This window comes from Microcebus murinus, chromosome 6 (assembly GCF_040939455.1).
Source record: "Microcebus murinus isolate Inina chromosome 6, M.murinus_Inina_mat1.0, whole genome shotgun sequence".
Lineage (NCBI taxonomy): Eukaryota > Metazoa > Chordata > Mammalia > Primates > Cheirogaleidae > Microcebus > Microcebus murinus.
In genome coordinates, this window is record NC_134109.1 from 36,355,148 (window position 1) to 36,373,913 (window position 18,766).

The 18,766-nt window shown below is 41.3% G+C and overlaps 1 protein-coding gene across 6 annotated transcripts in view; it reads right to left on the reverse strand.

The window, feature by feature from the left end:
* SYNE2 (spectrin repeat containing nuclear envelope protein 2) overlaps nucleotides 1-18,766 on the reverse strand; it is a 306,127-nt gene that overhangs the window by 179,049 nt on the left and 108,312 nt on the right. For all 6 annotated transcript variants that reach the window (XM_076003979.1, XM_076003977.1, XM_076003981.1 and 3 more), the window contains 11 exons: nucleotides 16,947-17,081; nucleotides 15,786-15,944; nucleotides 13,649-13,893; nucleotides 13,441-13,534; nucleotides 12,465-12,583; nucleotides 12,114-12,240; nucleotides 10,260-10,417; nucleotides 8,404-8,551; nucleotides 7,122-7,732; nucleotides 4,097-4,276; nucleotides 1,657-1,807 (listed from right to left, as the gene is read on the reverse strand). In XM_076003979.1, coding sequence (XP_075860094.1) covers nucleotides 1,657-1,807; nucleotides 4,097-4,276; nucleotides 7,122-7,732; nucleotides 8,404-8,551; nucleotides 10,260-10,417; nucleotides 12,114-12,240; nucleotides 12,465-12,583; nucleotides 13,441-13,534; nucleotides 13,649-13,893; nucleotides 15,786-15,944; nucleotides 16,947-17,081 — 2,127 coding nt within the window. The remainder of the gene's footprint in view (nucleotides 1-1,656; nucleotides 1,808-4,096; nucleotides 4,277-7,121; nucleotides 7,733-8,403; nucleotides 8,552-10,259; nucleotides 10,418-12,113; nucleotides 12,241-12,464; nucleotides 12,584-13,440; nucleotides 13,535-13,648; nucleotides 13,894-15,785; nucleotides 15,945-16,946; nucleotides 17,082-18,766) is intronic.

The window sequence follows — 18,766 nt, forward strand, 5'->3', positions numbered from 1 at the left end:
TGGAACTATATCCCCATTTTTGTACTAATAATTGACAATTTACTTCCTAGGTACAAATATCCATTAGGGTCATAATGTCTTTCTCACTAATTTCTATGAGTTTGATACATATTAGTGTAAGCCTTACACTATCATTTTTATTGAAAATATTCTTTCCACTTTAGAGCATTAATCTAAATAGTAAAAGTACCTTTGCTAGGTACTTTACAGATGCTTCCTCACTGAATCAGGAAAGGGATGCTTACTGCTTGTAACAAACGCCGCTTAACAGGGCTACGACAGGCCTCCAGAGCAGAGGATTTGCATAAACAAAGCAAAGCTGCAAGTCAAGAGGGACTAGATATCTGGTCAGTAAACAAGGCAGGGTCTCAGGGTCTACTTGAGAAGGGAGAGGCCTTGATCCTGACACAAGAATATCAGGGGCACAGCAGAAAGGTAGCTATGTGACCTGGGACACAAGCCTGCGGGGATCTTGCAAGGCAGAACAAGCCGGATTATCTGAGAACCAAGGAAACCAGAGCTCCTTAAATCTACAAGAATGAGGACAGGATCCTCCCAGATCCCCAAACCAGACAAACCCCAAAGCTGCCTCCACTGGATGGAACCAGACAGGTTGCACCTGAGCAACTCTGACAGACTCCGAACTCTGCTCATGGACTTGGTGGCTTCAATGAAGTCCAATAGCAAATCAGTTTCATAGTCACATATACAACTGGCATCCAGATGGAACTCTTTCCGATTGATCTGAGAAATTGGGTCCCAGACAAGAGCTATTCCTGACACTCTGGGTGTCACTTGAGCTTCACGGTTAATAGTTCTAGATAAAGACCAAATTGTAACAATCTTATCTATCTTCCACTGATGTTGCTCTCAGTGACTGGGAAGTTTAATAAAAGTGCTTTCCAACATCCAGGTATCTCAAGCAGACTACAATTCACAGACACTTTTGACACCCTGAAAGCACTTTAGCTTAATGGTCACAAAATCAACAGAAAAAGCAACTTCCTGGTGTACAGTCATATACTGTAGTGTAGTATATTCTTTTCCAGCCATTCCATTCATCTGCATCTCTGGTTGACAACTACATAAAACCATAGAAAATAATGACACCTAGTGTCCAAAAATGTTACTCTGCTTAGAATATGAAACAGAGATTAATGAGCTATGAACACAGCTGGAGCAAGGGGAGATAGTAAGTATATATCAATGGAAAACAAGTAAATAAAAACGTCATTTTTCCTTTTGTCCACTAACAACAGAGAAGACTTTCTTACTAATTTCATCCTCTCAAGTCTGCAATGAAGACGCAGGTTCCTTTTACATAGAAGGCCCGTGCAAAGGCTGTTACAATCTCACAGAGGTAGCAGCAGGGACAACTCCAGGCTCCTGTAGAACCACAGCCCCAGTATCAAAACCCAAAAAATTACTTCCTGATCACCAGTCCAATAAAAGAAAGAACCACCAGCAACCTGGGGACTGGTTTGTTCCAAGCCCTGGAGATAAATTTAATAAATTCTTAGATACCTGATAAAAAAGAGGCACTGGTAACTTCTTGCAAACCAAGTTTTGCAGAAGACTTCATTTATAATATTCTTTACTGTCAGGCTTGTAAATAAGGTCACCATGTAGAAATTGTCCTTTGGGACCTGGACTCACCTCTGCTATCCTTTTCTTCAGGTTGTCCTTTCCCATGTATGAAGCCTGCAGGGAGATGACATTCTCTTCCTTCTGAATCAAAGTTGTCAAGACATTTTTAAAATTCTGATATTGTTTTAAGAGCTCCAAAACTCTTCCACATTGTTCAAGACTAGGAAGAAAAAAAATATAAAAGTTAAACGTCTGAAAATAACAAAACCATTCTTTCTCTATGTAAGTATTTAAATGTTAATGACTAATAAAAAAATTTCCTCTTCACATGGTTTATACTATTGTTTTACCAATTTAACCTAAGAATAATGGTGCATATATTTATCTGGCAGATGTGATGGTCACTAGATTAGTACTGGCACCAGATCTAATCCAGTGATCTGGTGTAAGCCAGACCACCCGATGTAAGCTCTGGAAAGAAACACAGGATTCGTAACCCTAAGGAATCAGTATCTCGATTTCATCATTAACCAAAAGACATCTTAGAAAATAAAAATGGTTCTTCCCTAGTATTATTTTAGGAGATTATTTCCATATTAATTCAGCAAGTCACAGGGTGTTTATGCGGACATCTTCTCTACTCATTCCATATTCAGTCCTTTTAAAAAAGTAAAGAAAGGCTAGGCGTGGTGGCTCACGCCTGTAACCCTAGCACTCTGGGAGGCTGAGATGGGAGGATCGTTTGAGCTCAGAGTTTGAGACCAGCTTGAGCAAAAGCAAGACCCTGTCTCTACTAAAAAAATAGAAATAAATTAGCTAGACAACTAAAAATATATACAGAAAAAATTAGCCGGGCATGGTGGCACATGCCTGTAGTCCCAGCTACTCGGGCGGCTGAGGCAGTAGGATTGCTTGAGCCCAGGAGTTTGAGGTTGCTGTGAGCTAGGCTGACGCCATGGCACTCTAGCCCGGGAAACAGAGTGAGACTCTGTCTCAAAAAAAAAAAAAAAAAAGAAAGTAAAGCAGTACAGATAATGTGGCAGTTAGGATGCCTGGGTTCTAGTACAGCTGGGCACTCATTAATCTTGTGACTTTGGGTGAGTTACTTTAGCCTCATTGGATTGCAATTCTTTCCTCAGTAAAATCAGAGGGCTGACCAGATCAAATGCCACACACAGGCTTTATCTTGACTTCTGTACCCTCAGGTTCCGGTAGGAAACAGGAGGTGTAGTCAGATGGAATTCTGAAGAAAGGATGCCGAAAGGGCCTCTGACAGTCAGCAGAGTTAAGGGAACTGCCAGGTGCTGAGGCTCCTGGGACTAAGCGCAGCAAGTAGGTTACGCCACTTGCAGCGATGGGAACCGGGGACAGTGTGCCCCGGGCCACACAGGCGGGCACAGCAGGAGCTGCCAGAACCACACTCTGAAACAGAGGGGACCCTGGCCTCTCCCTCTTCTTGCCTTCTAATCTCCTCCTGGTACCCCCCCACTTCCTAGCCCAAGTGGAACCCTCAGCCTGGGAGCTGCTGTCAGTGGGATCAGCCTCCTCCCAGGTCCCAACTCGTGTGGACAGTAAGGGGAGAAAGTGAGGATGGAGAACACCCAGCCTAACTGACAACCGGAAACGCCTGCAATCACACAAAGAGCCAAATCCCTCAGAGTAAGAAATAATGCCACATTTTAAAAAGTAAGAATTGCCAACTGGGACTGATAGGTCAAGGTCTTCACGGTACAGAAGACTTTGGAGACGAGCGCAGACTCTGCAGGAAGGGTGGCAGTTATGGATGGGCAGCGTCTGCCGTTGAAGTAGGAGGGTACAGTGGAGTAACACTGTCCACTCCAGAGATGCCCACATGCTAATTCCTGGACCCTGTGAATGCTGCCTTAACTGCTACCTAGCAAGGCAAAAGGGACTTTGCAGAGGTGATTAAATTAAAGATTTTAGAATAGAGATTATCCAGGATTACCAGGGAGGGCCCAGTGTGGTAATAAGGGTCCCTCTAGGAAGGAGGCAGGAGAAGGGGTCAAAGATGGAGACATGATGGCAGAACCGAGGTCAGAGAGAAACGTAAAGACATCAGCTGTTGGCTTTAAAAATGCAGGAAGGGCAGGAATGTAGCAGGAGACTTCTAGAAGATGGAAAAGTCAAGGAACTGGGTCTCCCTAAAGGAACACAACTTGATTTTAGGGCTTCCAGCCTCCAAAGATATAAGGCAATAAATTTATGTTCTTTTTAAGCCACAAAGTTTATGGTAATTTGTTATGGCAGCAATAGGAAACAAATACAGGTGGGATGACAATTAGCACAAGTGTACTATAGGGTGTACTTGTTATCCCTTGTAGAACCTCTTAGATGCATCCTGGCCATAGTCTACGATTCTAGGTCCTGTCCCAGGACTGGTCCTGGGAGCTCCAGTGTGAAATCCTTGAGTGTTTTCAACATAAAATGTCAAAACTTAACTGTGCTATAGACACTTTCTCAGATTCAGGAGGGGTATTTTTTTCCTTACCATTCGGTGACCAAAGCTTTTGTATTCTCCCACAGGAGGACTGTATTTTGGCACTGTTGATTCAAAGATTTTTCTCTGCCATCTTTGAATTGTGGAAGAGAATTAGCCATTTCTTGTAAATGTTTCTTCTCTTCTTCATATTCATCCAGATCCTTATCCAGTTGGATTAGTAATTTTTTCCTTGATTGTGAATAAGAAAAGTGTGATAGCCAACTGTTAACCAATTTGATTCAACACAACTGTGGGTAATTTGGGGGGCTAATGAATTTTAATTCATCCCCTGAGATTCATGCCAAAATTACACGTTTCTATTACGGATATCAGGAGGCTCTTTGCATTTCCAGAATACTAACTTGGTGTTTTAAATAAATATAACAAACATACAAAACCATGAGCAGTAATGCTTTTCTGTGATGAGCACACTTGTAAAAGGTGTGTATTATGCATATGAGAGAAAAGTGAGAGGGAAAGAGATGTGGGGGGGGGAGAAGTGAGCAAGATACGGGAGGAGGAGAGGGAAGGATGATCTGCACACAGGGCTTCTGAGGAAGGGTAGGGAAGTCATGGAGAAAGGAAAAGCCAGGGAAATCCTGAACTGCTCCCTGTGTACAAAAAGCTCTTCCATATCAAAAAGGAGCCATTTGACTAAGGGTAGACCAATCCTGGTGGGATTAGCTCCATTCATCTAGGTCTAAATTGCTAAATTGCTCACTGCCTCTACTTCCCCCCTCCACTTTTCTCTCCACTCCCCCAAGGCTTGCACTCCCTACTGTTCCACCAAAACTGCTCGTCAAGACCTCCAATAGCTTCCACATTGCAAAAACCTTGTTCCATTCTCAGAGTTCACCCTGTGTCACTTGTCAGTGGACAGCTGAAATGCCCTCTTGAAGTGGCCCCAGGACTCCCGTGATTTCCCGCCCACTACCCTGGCTGCTCCTCTTCAGTGTCTAGCTGGTTCCTCCTCATCTCCCTGACCTCTTGGCATGGAATGCCCAGAAATATATGCATTGGACCTCTACTCTTGCCTATCTGAACTCACTCCCTTGGCAATCTCATCCAGTCTCACGGCTTGAAACAGCATTCCAAAATGAGAAAAACTCACAACGATTTACCTCCAGCCCAGCCCTCCCCGACTCCTGATGTCATCTATTTTTAAGCTTTATTATATCACTACTTAAGGGTCAAATAAATATTTTGATCCTATCTTTTCTAAAATTGAGCACACTTGATAGATCTTTCATTCAGTACCTGACAAACACAGTCTTTCTCATTTCAGTTAATGGTCACTCCATTCTTCTGACTGCTCAAATCAAACCTCGGAGGTATTTTTGACTTCAGTCTTCCATTTATATCTCATGTCTATGTGTCAACCAATCTTCTGGACTCTGTCTTCCATATATACACAGACGCGTAACACTTCCTTCCACCCCACCTCCCAGTCCTTACCACCATCTCCCTTCCCCTGATGACTGCGATAGGTCAAACAAGACTTCCTGTGTCTCCTCTTGACTCCTACAGTCCATTCTCAACACATCAGCAAGAGAGAAGTGGTTATGATGAAAACCACATCACTTCCCTCTGCTCAGAACCCTCCAATGACTTCCCATGTCACTCAAAGGACAAGCCAAAGTCACCACATGGCCCAGGCCCACAAGGTCCTGCATGAGCTAAGCCACATCCCGTCAGTTCCATCTCTGACCCCACCCCCTCTCTCTCTGCTGCACCTTCTCTTCAAACACACCTGACCCTGGTACTACTGCTCCCTCAGCCCAGGCGGCTCCTCCTCTAGATAGTCACGTGGCTCGCTCCTTCTCATCTGATGCCAAGGTCCCCTTCTCATTAAGGCCTCCCCTGTTGACCATGTCGAATTGCAGCCCCCTCCTCCTTCCTCACTTAGTCTTTCTCTATAATGTTATCACCACCGACATGCTCTGGTCTGCTCTTCTCCCCACTGGATTATTAGCTCTACAAGGGGCAAGAAATTCTATTTTGTTAACTGCTATATCCCCAACACCTAAAACAGTGCCTGGCACACAGTACATATTTTTTCTATTAGTAACTGAATTAATAAAGTAATTTATTATTTATAAACACATGGTTTTTCATTTACATGTTAATATGTCTTTATTATTTATGAATCTATAATTAAAATCTATTAATGCAATAACTAAATTAATAATTAGTTCAACACCTCATTAAGAACTGGGACACTCCAGGAATGAGAGCCTCCTTGGGAATGAGGGCATGGGGAAATTTCAAAGGGAAGGGGTACACTAGCTAAGTGTACAGCTGTACCAAGGGGCTTGGTCGGCTAAAGACCCCTCAAGAGACCACTGAGCCTAAGGAACTAGAGGTGGGCAAAGGAGGAGACACAAAGTGGAAAAGACTTAGCAAGAGGAGGGGAGTTCCACAAAAGTGACTCTTGCTAACATTTTAGCTTTCAGGCCATACTCTGAATACTGGAATTAAAATAGCAGTAGGTATACAGAAGGCCACTGATCTCAGTCTATCCCGGTTCTACTCAGTCTTCAAAATCAACACTAACCTTAGCTGCCTCTTAAATTCAGTCCTTTGTCCTCCCACTTGCACCCCACCCTAAATCGTGCTAGAAGGAGAGGAGGAGAGCAAGACAAGATGTGGCATATATATCTGCCACCACTGGTTTCTCGAATATCAAATGTGTGGAGTTTGCCAGTCTTCCGGCCTTAACAGAACTCCACGGTAAACACAGAAGTACAGGGGATATTAAAGTAACTCATGTACAGTATTTTATGCACATCTGACTTCACCACTCCTTTGCCCATGAGAAGACACACTTTAAAGAGAAAAAAAATTATCCAACATCTTGTAAAGGCATACAAGCAACAAAGAGAAGCTTGCTGGAAAAGTCTACAGAAAAGCACACTGGACAGAGTGGGATGGAACGGAAGTAGAAAGACCTAGGAAGGACTCATTTCACCTAATAGGTATTTGAACATACAGAAAAGTGTCACCTAGGATGGAAACGGACAGACACAATACCCACCGATGGGTCACAGCTGGAACAGTAGGATCCTTAAGACCAATTTTACTGATTTGATTCTGCACATCTTGAATATTTTTAAGGAGTTCATTATTTTTGAAAACACAAGCCTCTAGTAACTTGTTTCCCTCGGTGAGCTCCTCCTGTACCACACAGCCACGTGTCTCAAATAACTGGACTGACACAGCGTCAAAGAGTTTTTCACAGGAGGTGTTTTCACCCCGTTCAGCATCTTTCAAGCTCATATCAAGCTTCTTCAAACGTTCATCCAAATGTCTGGCATTGCCTTTCATGAGATGAATTTCTTCCTCTTTATTTTTTACTGACAAAGTATTTTCTGATGTCACCTGTGTATCTGAGGCCAAATGGCCTGTACCAAGCTTAATAGGAAGTTTAGACGTTCTGAGAGGTGCCAAAAAATCTTCCAGAGCTTTGAGGGCATCTCCAATTGCCTGCACCTTGTGGTTCATTTCTTCCAGTTGTGTTTTGCATTTCAGTATAATATTCTGCATTGCATGTAGATCCAATGGGTGTAATTTCTTTAATACAAAGTTGCCAGATTCTTCTAAATTGTTACATATTTCAATCTGCTTTGCTATGGAATCTTGGATATTCTAAAATCAAAGCAAAAAAAGCTAAAAAGACTCAGGCAGAAAAAACAAAGACTGTGCATCAGGAACTAACTCCAAATTACCTGACTAGATCTGATCTAGAAAAATGCTTTTAAATGTAACCAAAACTGACAGTTTTGACATAAGGAAACATTTTAATTAGAAATGTTCAGATGGTCCAGTTTTTTCACTATCTGAGACCCTTCTTGATGTTTCAATCCCAAAAGAAAACAAGTATATAAATCTATTGCTTCAAAGCAAATGATTAGAAAGTGAACTGCTGAAAGATCTATTTTATAATCTGAAAAATAAAATAAATATCTTGGATTTCAAGATGAGATTTAGAATAAGAAAATTGTATAATATGCCAATTTAAGCATACAATTCTAGTATGATATTTAGGAATTCGGTCACTGAAGAAAGTATTCATGAACAAGGCTTCATTTTGAATTCAAAGAAAATACACCATTATTTTCTCCAGAGTATCTACCTCCAAGTTAGTAAGGAATTAAAGAGTTGAGAAATAAATAACAAGTCTAAATTATTGAAGATTTTTTAGTCATGGCTTATATTCAAAATCTATACTATGATGAATAATTAGTGACTCATAAATATCGATTAAATCTCTGAAGGATGGGTTAATCTGTAAATACAAAGTGAGAGCATATATTTACCCTCAGGTTTTGATAAATGCCATCAGCATCAATGAGATAAAATTCCTGGATACTCATTTCCTGCAGGGGCAGGTCCGAGCCACAGAGGAGAAGGGTTTCTTTCTCCACAGGTAACACAATCTGTAGCGCTGTCTCTAAAGACTCCATTCTGGGCAAAAAAAGATAAAGCAGACATGAAGAAAAAATAACAGCAGAATTGTGTACTACAAAACCTATTAGCACCATTATTTAACCAAGAATATAATTATTCAATGAAAATATGTATAATACTATGTACAGATCATTACTAATGATTTCTCCTTTCACTCCCAAGTGTCTCAATATCCAAGCATTCTTAAATGTTTAACAGATATCACACTGAATGGAAAACCGTGAAACATACCAAGCCTTTGGAAAAAGCAAAGCCTTTCCCTTTCTTTGAAATAAAATATTGAATGTAATCTAACTTCACTTTGACAACTAAGAAACCACATGACTATTTTATTATAATTATGGGATAATTTGAGAATGGCCTGTATCAAGAAATCCCAAAACAACAAATGCTGGCGAGGATGCAGAGAGACAGGAACACTCTTACACTGCTGGTGGGACCGCAAATCAGTGCAACCTTTGTGGAAAGAATTTGGAGATACCTCAAACAGCTAGAAATAGAAATACCATTCGACCCAGCAATAGCATTGTTGGGCATCTACCCAAAAGAACATAAGTCTTTCTATTATAAAGACATCTGCACCAGAATACACAATTCACTATTGCACGGTCATGGAAACTATCCAAGTGCCCGTCAATTCATGAGTGGATAACTAAAATGTGGTATATGCTCACAATGGAATATTACTCAATCCTAAAAAATGACAGTGAGCTAGCACCGTTTATGCTATCCTGGATTAAGCTTAAGCCCGTAATACAAAGCGAGACAACACAAGATCTGGAAAATGGGCTGCACATCTACTCGCCATCAAATTGGTACTGACAGACTAAAACTACGGTGCTCAAAAAACGGTAGTGTTCAACAGGGACTTAGGGGGAGAGACCACATCTTAAGAATGTGGTGAGGATTGTGGGGGGTAAGGAATTACCTCTATCCCTTTTTAGGGAGAAGCAAAGATATACACTGTAACCAAAATGTCTAAAAAAAAAATCTGTTATTGGGAGGTGGACAGGTGGAAGGGGGGAGGAGGGGAAGGGTATGCACTTACACGGTGAGTGTGGTGCGCACCACCTGGAGGCTGGACATGCTTGAAGCTCTGGCATAGCAGGGGGGGGGCGGGGCAAGATATGTAACCCTAACAATATTTGTACCCCCATAATATGAGGTAATAAAAAAATAAAACTAATAAATAGATTATAAAAAAAAGTTCAAAGAATAGGCTCTACTGGTAACAAATTGAAATGTGTGAATATGGATAGGTGATATATTCACTCTGTGTCTCAGTTTCTTTCTACATAAAATGGGAATATGTCCTGGATATATATCGCCAATGTATATGGGGTAATGACAGCACTCTTATTTCAGAAATGAAGAAACCAATGACCAGAAAGGTTATGTGGCCTGGCCAAATTCATGTCCAAGAGGAGTCAGTGGGAAGAATATGCTTCTCCAATGGCCTTAGGAACCTGTCAGATCTTAAGGTCCACTTAAGTCTCTAGTTACCAGGATGGCCTGGTTGCATTATTTAACCTGAGTATCATTTTCCTTATCACTAAAATGGCAATCATAATGGTAACCTCTCTTATGGTTGTTGAGACATTTAAATAAAATAACACACTTAGTATAGTAATAGCCTTTCTTAAATGGACATATTAAAATTCAGCAAATGTATTAAATTCACGGCTAACATATCTGAGAATTTTACCTGGCATTAAGTGTCATCTGAAGCTCTCCTTCCTTTCCCTTTAATCTGTCTCTGTCTTTAACTACAAAAGGCTTCTTTTTGTCACTCACAAGATTTTCTAACTTCGATGAAGTGATTTCAAACTCTTTCCAGCAAGCATCAGTTTCAGTTTTTAAGATCTGGATGAAACACATAAATTAATTTATCAACTAATGGGTAACAGGCACAATTGTTACAAAATGAGACCATCGCCAACTGTGGGAGCAAACACAATGTGTTCCAGAAATCGTTTAAAAATATCTTCCAACCACCTACAAGTACACTGTCCTTTAGGGAATAATGACATTAACTCTGCTCTCAGAGGACGCATTCAATGAAGTCAAGGCAGTTGACAATACGGCTGTCAATGGTATCCAAACTCCCTTGCCCTAAGGTACAGACACAGAATACAATTTAGAAAGATACACATAGATGTAAGAACAGGTATTCTATTTTCTCTATATAGTAAATCTTTGTTACCGTCTAAAAGAAAATTGGAGTGAACTAAAACTGTTTCTATGCAAACAAGAAGTGAATGAAATTAGCTTATGATCTATAATTAATACCTATAATTTTATACTATTCCACCTCCTTATTTTGTGTTTTTATTATTTTTTTTAAAGGCACTGCTACAGAATCTCACTGAGAGATCAGTAGTACATCAGATGAAAAGAGATCATTATGTACATCAGATGAAAAGTAGAGAGGAGCCAGATAGAGTGTGACTGAGACCTGGCACAATAAAATGAAGGAAATTAGAAAATATGAGAGGACACTGTAGGAGCCACCCAGGCCCCTTTTCTCCACTGCGAGGATTCACTCGAGTGCACTCACAAGCATGCAACAAGAATGCTATGCTGCAATGCATAGATAATCTTCAAAATTAGGAAGACACTTATTTGCAGAGCTTATGATGTGTGTACCCACCACGGATAGATTATTCTTTCTCTTGCTCCTGAGTATTGTAATACTGCCTCTGCAGTAAGGTGATCCATCATTTAGAGTGAAAACACCTCTACTGTCTGCCCCTCACTGCCCGACATCAGACAGTCAACAATTGGTGCACAGCACTTTCAGACAATGTGACGATCTCATCAAGATGATAAATGACTAAAACAATATTCAGAGTCACTGGTTTGTTAATTTTGGAGCAACTAAGGATCAGGTTGAAAGCACACTCAAACGAGTTTTTTTTTTTTAGAGACGGGGTCTCGCTACGTTGCCCAGGCTGGAGTGCAGTGGCTATTCACAGGCGCGATCCCACTACTGATCAGCACGGGAGTTTTGACCTGCTCCGTTTCCGACCTGGGCCGGTTCACCCCTCCTTAGGCAACCTGGTGGTCCCACGCTCCCAGGAGGTCACCATATTGATGCCGAACTTAGTGCGGACACCCGATCGGCATAGCGCACTACAGCCCAGAACTCCTGGACTCAAGCGATCCTCCTGTCTCAGCCTCCCGGGTAGCTGGGACTACAGGCGCGCGCCACCGCGTCCGGCTCAAACGAGTTTTTGACTAATTCATCTGAAGCCCTATACACAAAAGCAAATAAGAACAAACAAACAAAAACCCTTTTTAAGCCACAATATCTGCAGTACCAGATTAGAACATAGGCAATAAATTAGGACCCTGCCTCAAAGTCTTTCCTCGGTTTAGTACTTGAAAGCAAATCACTTTCTGGAATAAGGTGATATTAGAAATGCAAACCAACAAAGAGAGTTCTTTGGAAACGTTTAGCATATGTGATCTCAACAAAAAAACGGTGATGTCTATGCCCATGGTGGTATTATATTCTAACAAAAGAGAGAACCAGAAAAATTATATTTTTAGTAATTACCTGTAGATCTGTCAGTTTATCCTGCAGACAGGAACTACTCCTTTCCTTTTCAGTAGAGAAATCAGAAGTAATCCTGAATGTGTTGTTTTGTAGGTGTAACTCAAGAATCTCTTTGTGTGTATCGTACCTGAGAAAAAAATTAAATGCAACATTATAGCACTTAATTTTTAAAATAAGATAAAAATTTTTTCAATTAGTGTCAATTGTACATGAAGAAATGCCATGGGATTTCTGTTTAAGCTACTGGACCACATGCTAGACTAAAGGAAAACAAAACTATTAAAAAGCACAATATGTTTGCATTCATGAAAGATTTTTGATGGATTTTCCAGCTGTTTAAAAAGAGCTTACCTCTCTAGTAAAGTATTTATAGATGCGCTGTGAGCCTTCTCACACTTCTCTGTAATGCTTTCTTCTTGTTGAGGCTTTAACTCAGATGCCAGGTTAAAATCTGTAATTGGTTCCACTGCCTAAGCAAATATGTAAAACAGTAAACATAGTATCTTAATCATACTTAATCACTGGGAAAAGATAAATGCCTTATGCTCAAAGATATATCATTGATTCTTTATGTCCCAAACCAAGAGAGAATACAATTTGTTTGAAACGTCTCAGCTCTGAGAAAAGTATTCCCATAGGACAGAGGAGATTTATTAGACTGAGTCTCACCTTCTAATTGGTATGACAGCATGGTAAAGGACTCTCCCAGGCCCTAAATGTTGCTCCTGCCTGAGACCACATAGCCATAAAGCACACAGTCAAAAGTAGACAGAAAACCCAACCTTCTGTCTAGGAGAAAACCTCTCAAAACAAACACACCTTCTTCCTTTCCCCCCCACACATTCTGACAGGCAGTCTTGGGCAGATATACAGTAAGTGCCAAATTACCTAGACTTCAAGAATTTTGAAAATTCAATTCCCAAAGAAAGTAAAATATATTTTAACGAGGAAAAGGAAAAAGTAAATAATAAATGAACTTGTTCCTCTCACTGAAACTGACGCATCTGTGCAGCTCAGCCGCTCTGAGGAACCTCTTCTACCCTCCACAGCAATGTACACAGAGAGTGTGCATTCAGAATGGTCCAGAATGGCCTCTGTCTGAAAGAACTGTTCATATACTCAGAGGAAGATGAGGTCATGCTCGCTATAGCTTTGGTTCATTGCAGCCTAATTCTTTCAGAATCAGCCTTCCTTGCATTATGTAAGTGAGTATTCTCAGCTGATGAAAACAATCAGATAACTAAAACCAACACTTAATGAGAAGTGGATTGTTATCCCCTTGGCCTTTACATTGGGTTTACTTCTAAAACACATTATCCACATTTACCGCCTTTTCGGCTGATGGCTGGTGATCTGATTTCACAAATGGCCCCTCACTGTGGAAATCCCTTCCTCTATTCTCAGATGTGGTCGTGGTCCCCCTGGGAAGGAATCAAAATTGCATATTAAAATAGAGTAAGAACAAATGAAACTTAAAAGAGAATAAATAATGCCTAATGTCATTTGATTCTGCAAAAGGCTTCATTCCATTTTACCCTGAAGCAGAGCTGCTCTTAGGAAGTAGGGGCTCGGTTTTCGACGTGCCTCCCATCGTGGGCTGCAGGGCCGTGTGAATCTCGGAAGCGCATTTCAGAAGTCGTTCTATCTTCTGTTCATAATCTTTGAGGGCTCTCTGCACTTCTTGCTGGCTCTTCTGTGAAGTCAGCTCTTTGCACAGCTCCCGCAGGACATCCATGTGCTGATGAAGCTGGTACAGAATGCCGTCCTCGGAAAAGCAAGCCTAATTGAAGAAGTAAGGCAGGAAATGTGCTTCAGATGAGTTTACATGATTATTCCAGAAGGATTCGAAAGGAACAGATGTGTGTGACGTTAACAATGCGTTCTTTCACAGGCCATCTACTGTGTGCCTGGTATGACAGCAGGCACCGGAGGAAAAAAGATGAGGAAGTCAGCCCTACAGGAATTGGCAGTTCAGCGACACAGACACACAAATAGCCAGCACATGGTGAGACAGGTGCGATGATACAGCCCCCACCTGCCTTAAGGAGACAGAAAAGGCCACCGCACAAGAGGAAGCCATGTGAGCTGGACGCGGAAGGAACAGGCACAAATTCTCCAAGTAGAAGGGGAGAGCGGACATTTCTAAGAAGGATCCAGAAGAATCCCCAAGAAGATGAAAAGCCCCAGATGTTCTGGAAGAATCAGGAGTCCATGTGGCTGGAGCACACAGCACGGGAAAAGGGATCCTAAAGGGGAGCCCTGGGGCCAGACTGCGAAGGAACTGAGTGGTCTTCTAAGAAGTTCCAGTTGTCCTGAGGGACATGGCGAGCCGGAGATATAAGATCCACAGAACAAAGGCTCAAAAGGATAACGCTGGTGGTGGCCATGGGAGATGATGCCACCCTCATCATACTGAGACAACAGCCCTGGCTTAGGTAGGTGGCAACAGCAACGGACAGGGAGGAAAGGAAGCAGCCGCTCTGAAGAGTACCCGGTGGGATTTAGCAACAGACTCGATGAAGGCCGAGAGGAAGGAAGGGAAAGGATGCAACATTTGAGAGGAGATGTTATTGGTTCCGTTTTGGACATGCTGAATTTGAGGTCTCTGAAGAATACCCGGGACAGCAAACAGAATGTGGAACTCAGGTGAAAGGATTCTGCTGGAAAGGCTAAGGTGCTATCAGTGTAGAGGAGGCAAGTAAAACCCCAGAACACATAAAATCACCTACAGGAAGCAGAAAATTAGCCCAAAATGGACACATCCCCCCAAATCAAAACATTAAGATAACAGGATAAAAAGGGAAATTTGTGAAGGACAGTAAAAAGAAGGACTCACTGCCAAAGTCATTTTTTTTTTTTGAGAGAGCCTCGCTCTGTCGCCCAGGCTAGAGTGCAGTGGCATCATCACAGCTCACAGCAACCTCAAACTCCTGGGCTCAAACCATCCTCCTGCCTCAGCCTCCCAAGTAGCCAGGACTACAGGCATGAGCCATCATGCCCAGCTAATTTTTCTATTTTTGTAGAGGTGGTCTTGTTCTTGTTCAGGCTGGTTTTGAACTCCTGGCCTCAAACAGTCCACTCACCTTGGCTTCACAGAGTGCTAAGATTATAAGCATGAGCCACTGTGACCAGCTCCGCTGCCAATTTTACATATTATATAAAAAAGCAAAAGAGACTGATATTGGAAGAGTCACAGCAGTAGAAAGTTAAAAAGAAATGAACAGAGGGGTCGCTACTGTCAAATATATAAAAACAATCAAATATTAAATAGGATGGAGACCAAAATGAGATCATTAGATTTGCCCCAGTTGCTTTATGCCCTGATTTGCTAGTTTGCACAGAAGCTGAGGACACCGTGTCCCGATACAAGCAACTGTGGGTACTTAGGTAACAGTCGACACATTTGTGACCAAGAGAATCTCAGGACAAAGGCCACTGAGTCACAGCAAGGGAAATCATGAAATATTAACTCAGTGATGACTTCTCTCACTTCTAAAAAGTAGAGCACAGGCTCTAGTGAGAGCTTGCACCACAGAAGTGATAATCCCAGAGGACAAGAGAGCTAGAGGAATTTTCAGAGCAGATTTAATCCTAGGCTAAAGGCATATACACAACCATTAAAGGTAAACCCCAAGACGATGACAACATTTCAGTGGAAATAAGCTGTTATACCTCATGTTCTTTGATGAGACCCTTGGTCCTTCCTCTACGAATAAGTTTCTTTTCTTTATTTATTTGCTTTTCAAGTTTTAAAATATTGTCACTAAGCTTTCCTTTTTCAATATCTATTTTTAGTTGTTGAATATACAAAGACAGTTCATGATGAAGAAACTGCAAAAAACAAAGGACCATATTAACTGTGAGAACAAAAACACACTGAAAAAGTATTTGTAGAGACAATAAAAATATGTGTAGTAACAAAAGGACAGAAATAGAGCTTAAGCGATATTTTATTTATCCATATAATCTTTAGGGAGAGTGTTTTAAAACAACCCAGACCCATAAACATATTTTTTTTTCTTTTTAACAACTACAAATGTAGTTTAGCTGTGAAAGACACTGTTAAGAAAATGAAAAGACAAGCAACAGACGGGGAGAAACTATATGCAAAACACATATCTGAGCCAAAGGAGACATAAGTAAATCTAATGTGTATTCTGGGAAGAGGAACATTAGGGGAAAACTGTGAAAATGTGAATAAAGTACAAACTTCAGTTAATAATAATGTATCAATATCGGCCCACTAATTGTGTAGCAGGTACTATACTAATATATGATGTTAATAATAGAAGAACCTGGGCAGGGAGTATACTGGAACTCTCTGTAGCATGTATGCAATAATACTATAAATTTAAAACTGTGAAATTAACATAAAATTTAAAAGTTTATTTTAAAAAGCATTTTAGGAGGACCCTTAATTACATATATAAACAGATATATACACACATACACTTAAAATATCAATTATAATTCATTAATTATACATTCTAATAATAATTACCATTTAATATTAATTACCATTCATTACCAGAACACAATCTTAATGGTAGATTCTTTATATAACTCCTTGCAACAATCCTGCCAATTAGGTGGTGTTATTCCCATTTTATCAGTGAGGCTCTTAATAGTTAAGTACCTTGCCGACTCTAGTGTGCCTGCAACCACAGCCTATGCCTATTCTGCTATGAAACTTCATATGAAACCTGGGATTGCAGCCTGCAGGGGTCAGCCCATCAGGGGAACCCCAGGAATGAATCTGACAACAGGCCCAGGTTGAGTCTGACAACAGTCCCACCCATAAACACAAGCCCCAGATACACAGCATGTTCTTACCTCCCACTTGGCACAGATAGCGCTACTCTTTTCTTCCAAAGATAGCCTTACATCCTCAGTTGCATTATTTTTTAGGTCTCCAACAGCTTTCAAATATTTGGTCAGACTTTTAGTATTAGAAATTATTAGTGCCTCCTAAAAAAAAAAAAGGCATAAAACAAACAAACAAAAAAAGCAAATAAGACCATAGAAATCTTATTCTAGTGCCAAATTCTCAAAGCTAATTTGGTATGTCTTTACAACAGGTAGAACTAAGAAGGGAGTCTCTGAAGGCTATTTGAAGATTTACAGAGATTTCTCTTTGTAAATTTAGGTTTATATCCCCTTCTCGTCTCTTGAGTTCTTTTGAAAAGAATTGCAAAATATTTATTATTCAAATGTAGTTAAACAGTTGAGGCCCAGATTAAGACCCCTTCGTGATATTCCAAATGATTTTTGTTATCCCATGGATAAAAAATTAAAAGGTGTATTGTCAGGGTAATGAGCCACTGGCAATGTATCCTCTAAAGTTCTTAAATATTGAGCAGACAACCGTACTTTACAAGCAAAAAATACGACAAGAGTATCTGCACGTATTAGAAACTAGTGTTGCAGTAGGACAAAATTCACAGTAGGGCTAATATGGCAGTTATGCACTACTGTGCAGAGCAGAGTAAGCTGCCAGGAGGCCACATTACCTCACCATCAACTTCAAAGTTTTGCCCAGGGCCAGCTGTGCTGGCAGTCCCACCCCAGGGAAGGAGCAGCAGTATATAGACAGGGATGGGACAGCCCCAGGGAAAGAGTAGCAGTACGTAGACAGGATGGGACAGCCTTCACGGGGATGTGTCTGCTCCTTCCCCGGCACACTCTACAGGAGCAAAAACCCAGCCTAGCAGAAAAAATAGGTCAGGGCCTGTGTAAAAGCAGAAAACCTACAGGAAAGAGAAGATGACAGTAATTCCCAGGGAGAAGCTATTTGTTCATTCACTCACTACATGTGCATTAAATATTATGGGCTTGCTGTAGCTGGGGCACCACGCTGAGCTCCAGGTCCTCCTCTAGGGTTCCTGAGGAATGAATGCCAGACTGACGACCTAGGGGGACACCCGAGCCCTGTAGGCCAGGAGGGCACCTCCACAGCCATGTGTACATGGAGTCCCAGCAGTCTCGGGGCAATACCTGGCAGTGCAGGGACCTTGCTTCTGCTGTGAAAATGTATCCACTTCGCTAAAAGCCAGAGGCAAAGAAGGGGGAATCCAAAAGACGGTGAGTAAGGAAAATGGATAAGGATGGACACCTCAACTCTTCTCTCTGGTAAAGATGAAGCCTCTATCTTTTTTCCTTCTCTCTTTCCTGAGCAGATCATATCTGCCCTTCTCAAATCCAGCCTAGGGATTATATAAAAGAACCACTGATTCTTAAGGTCATTTCAGCACTCTCAGTAACCTGGGAGCAAAGAGGGGGGTTAAAAGACAGAGAGAATTAGTTGACATTGGAGGCCAGCCAAGTGCAAACAGCACAAGATCAAGCAGGTGAGGGCTTTTGAGGTCATGAGAAAAGCAGTGATGAAATGACTGACATAACAGGGTCTAGTGTGGTTAACAATCCAGGAAGCCAAAATAGGGTTGTGGCCCAGAAGTGACATGAAGAGAGGCTGGAGGAAGTCCCTTCTGTTCATAATACGTGTGAGCCGCAGGACGGGGGCGTTGCCTTCTTGCATCTTTGTCCCCACAAAATGCTCAGCTCATTTTAAGTGTTTGGTAAATGTGCTAAATGCTGAATAAACAAACACATACTACTCTACCTCTCCAATGTGTCCCAGGGTGGAGACACTATTT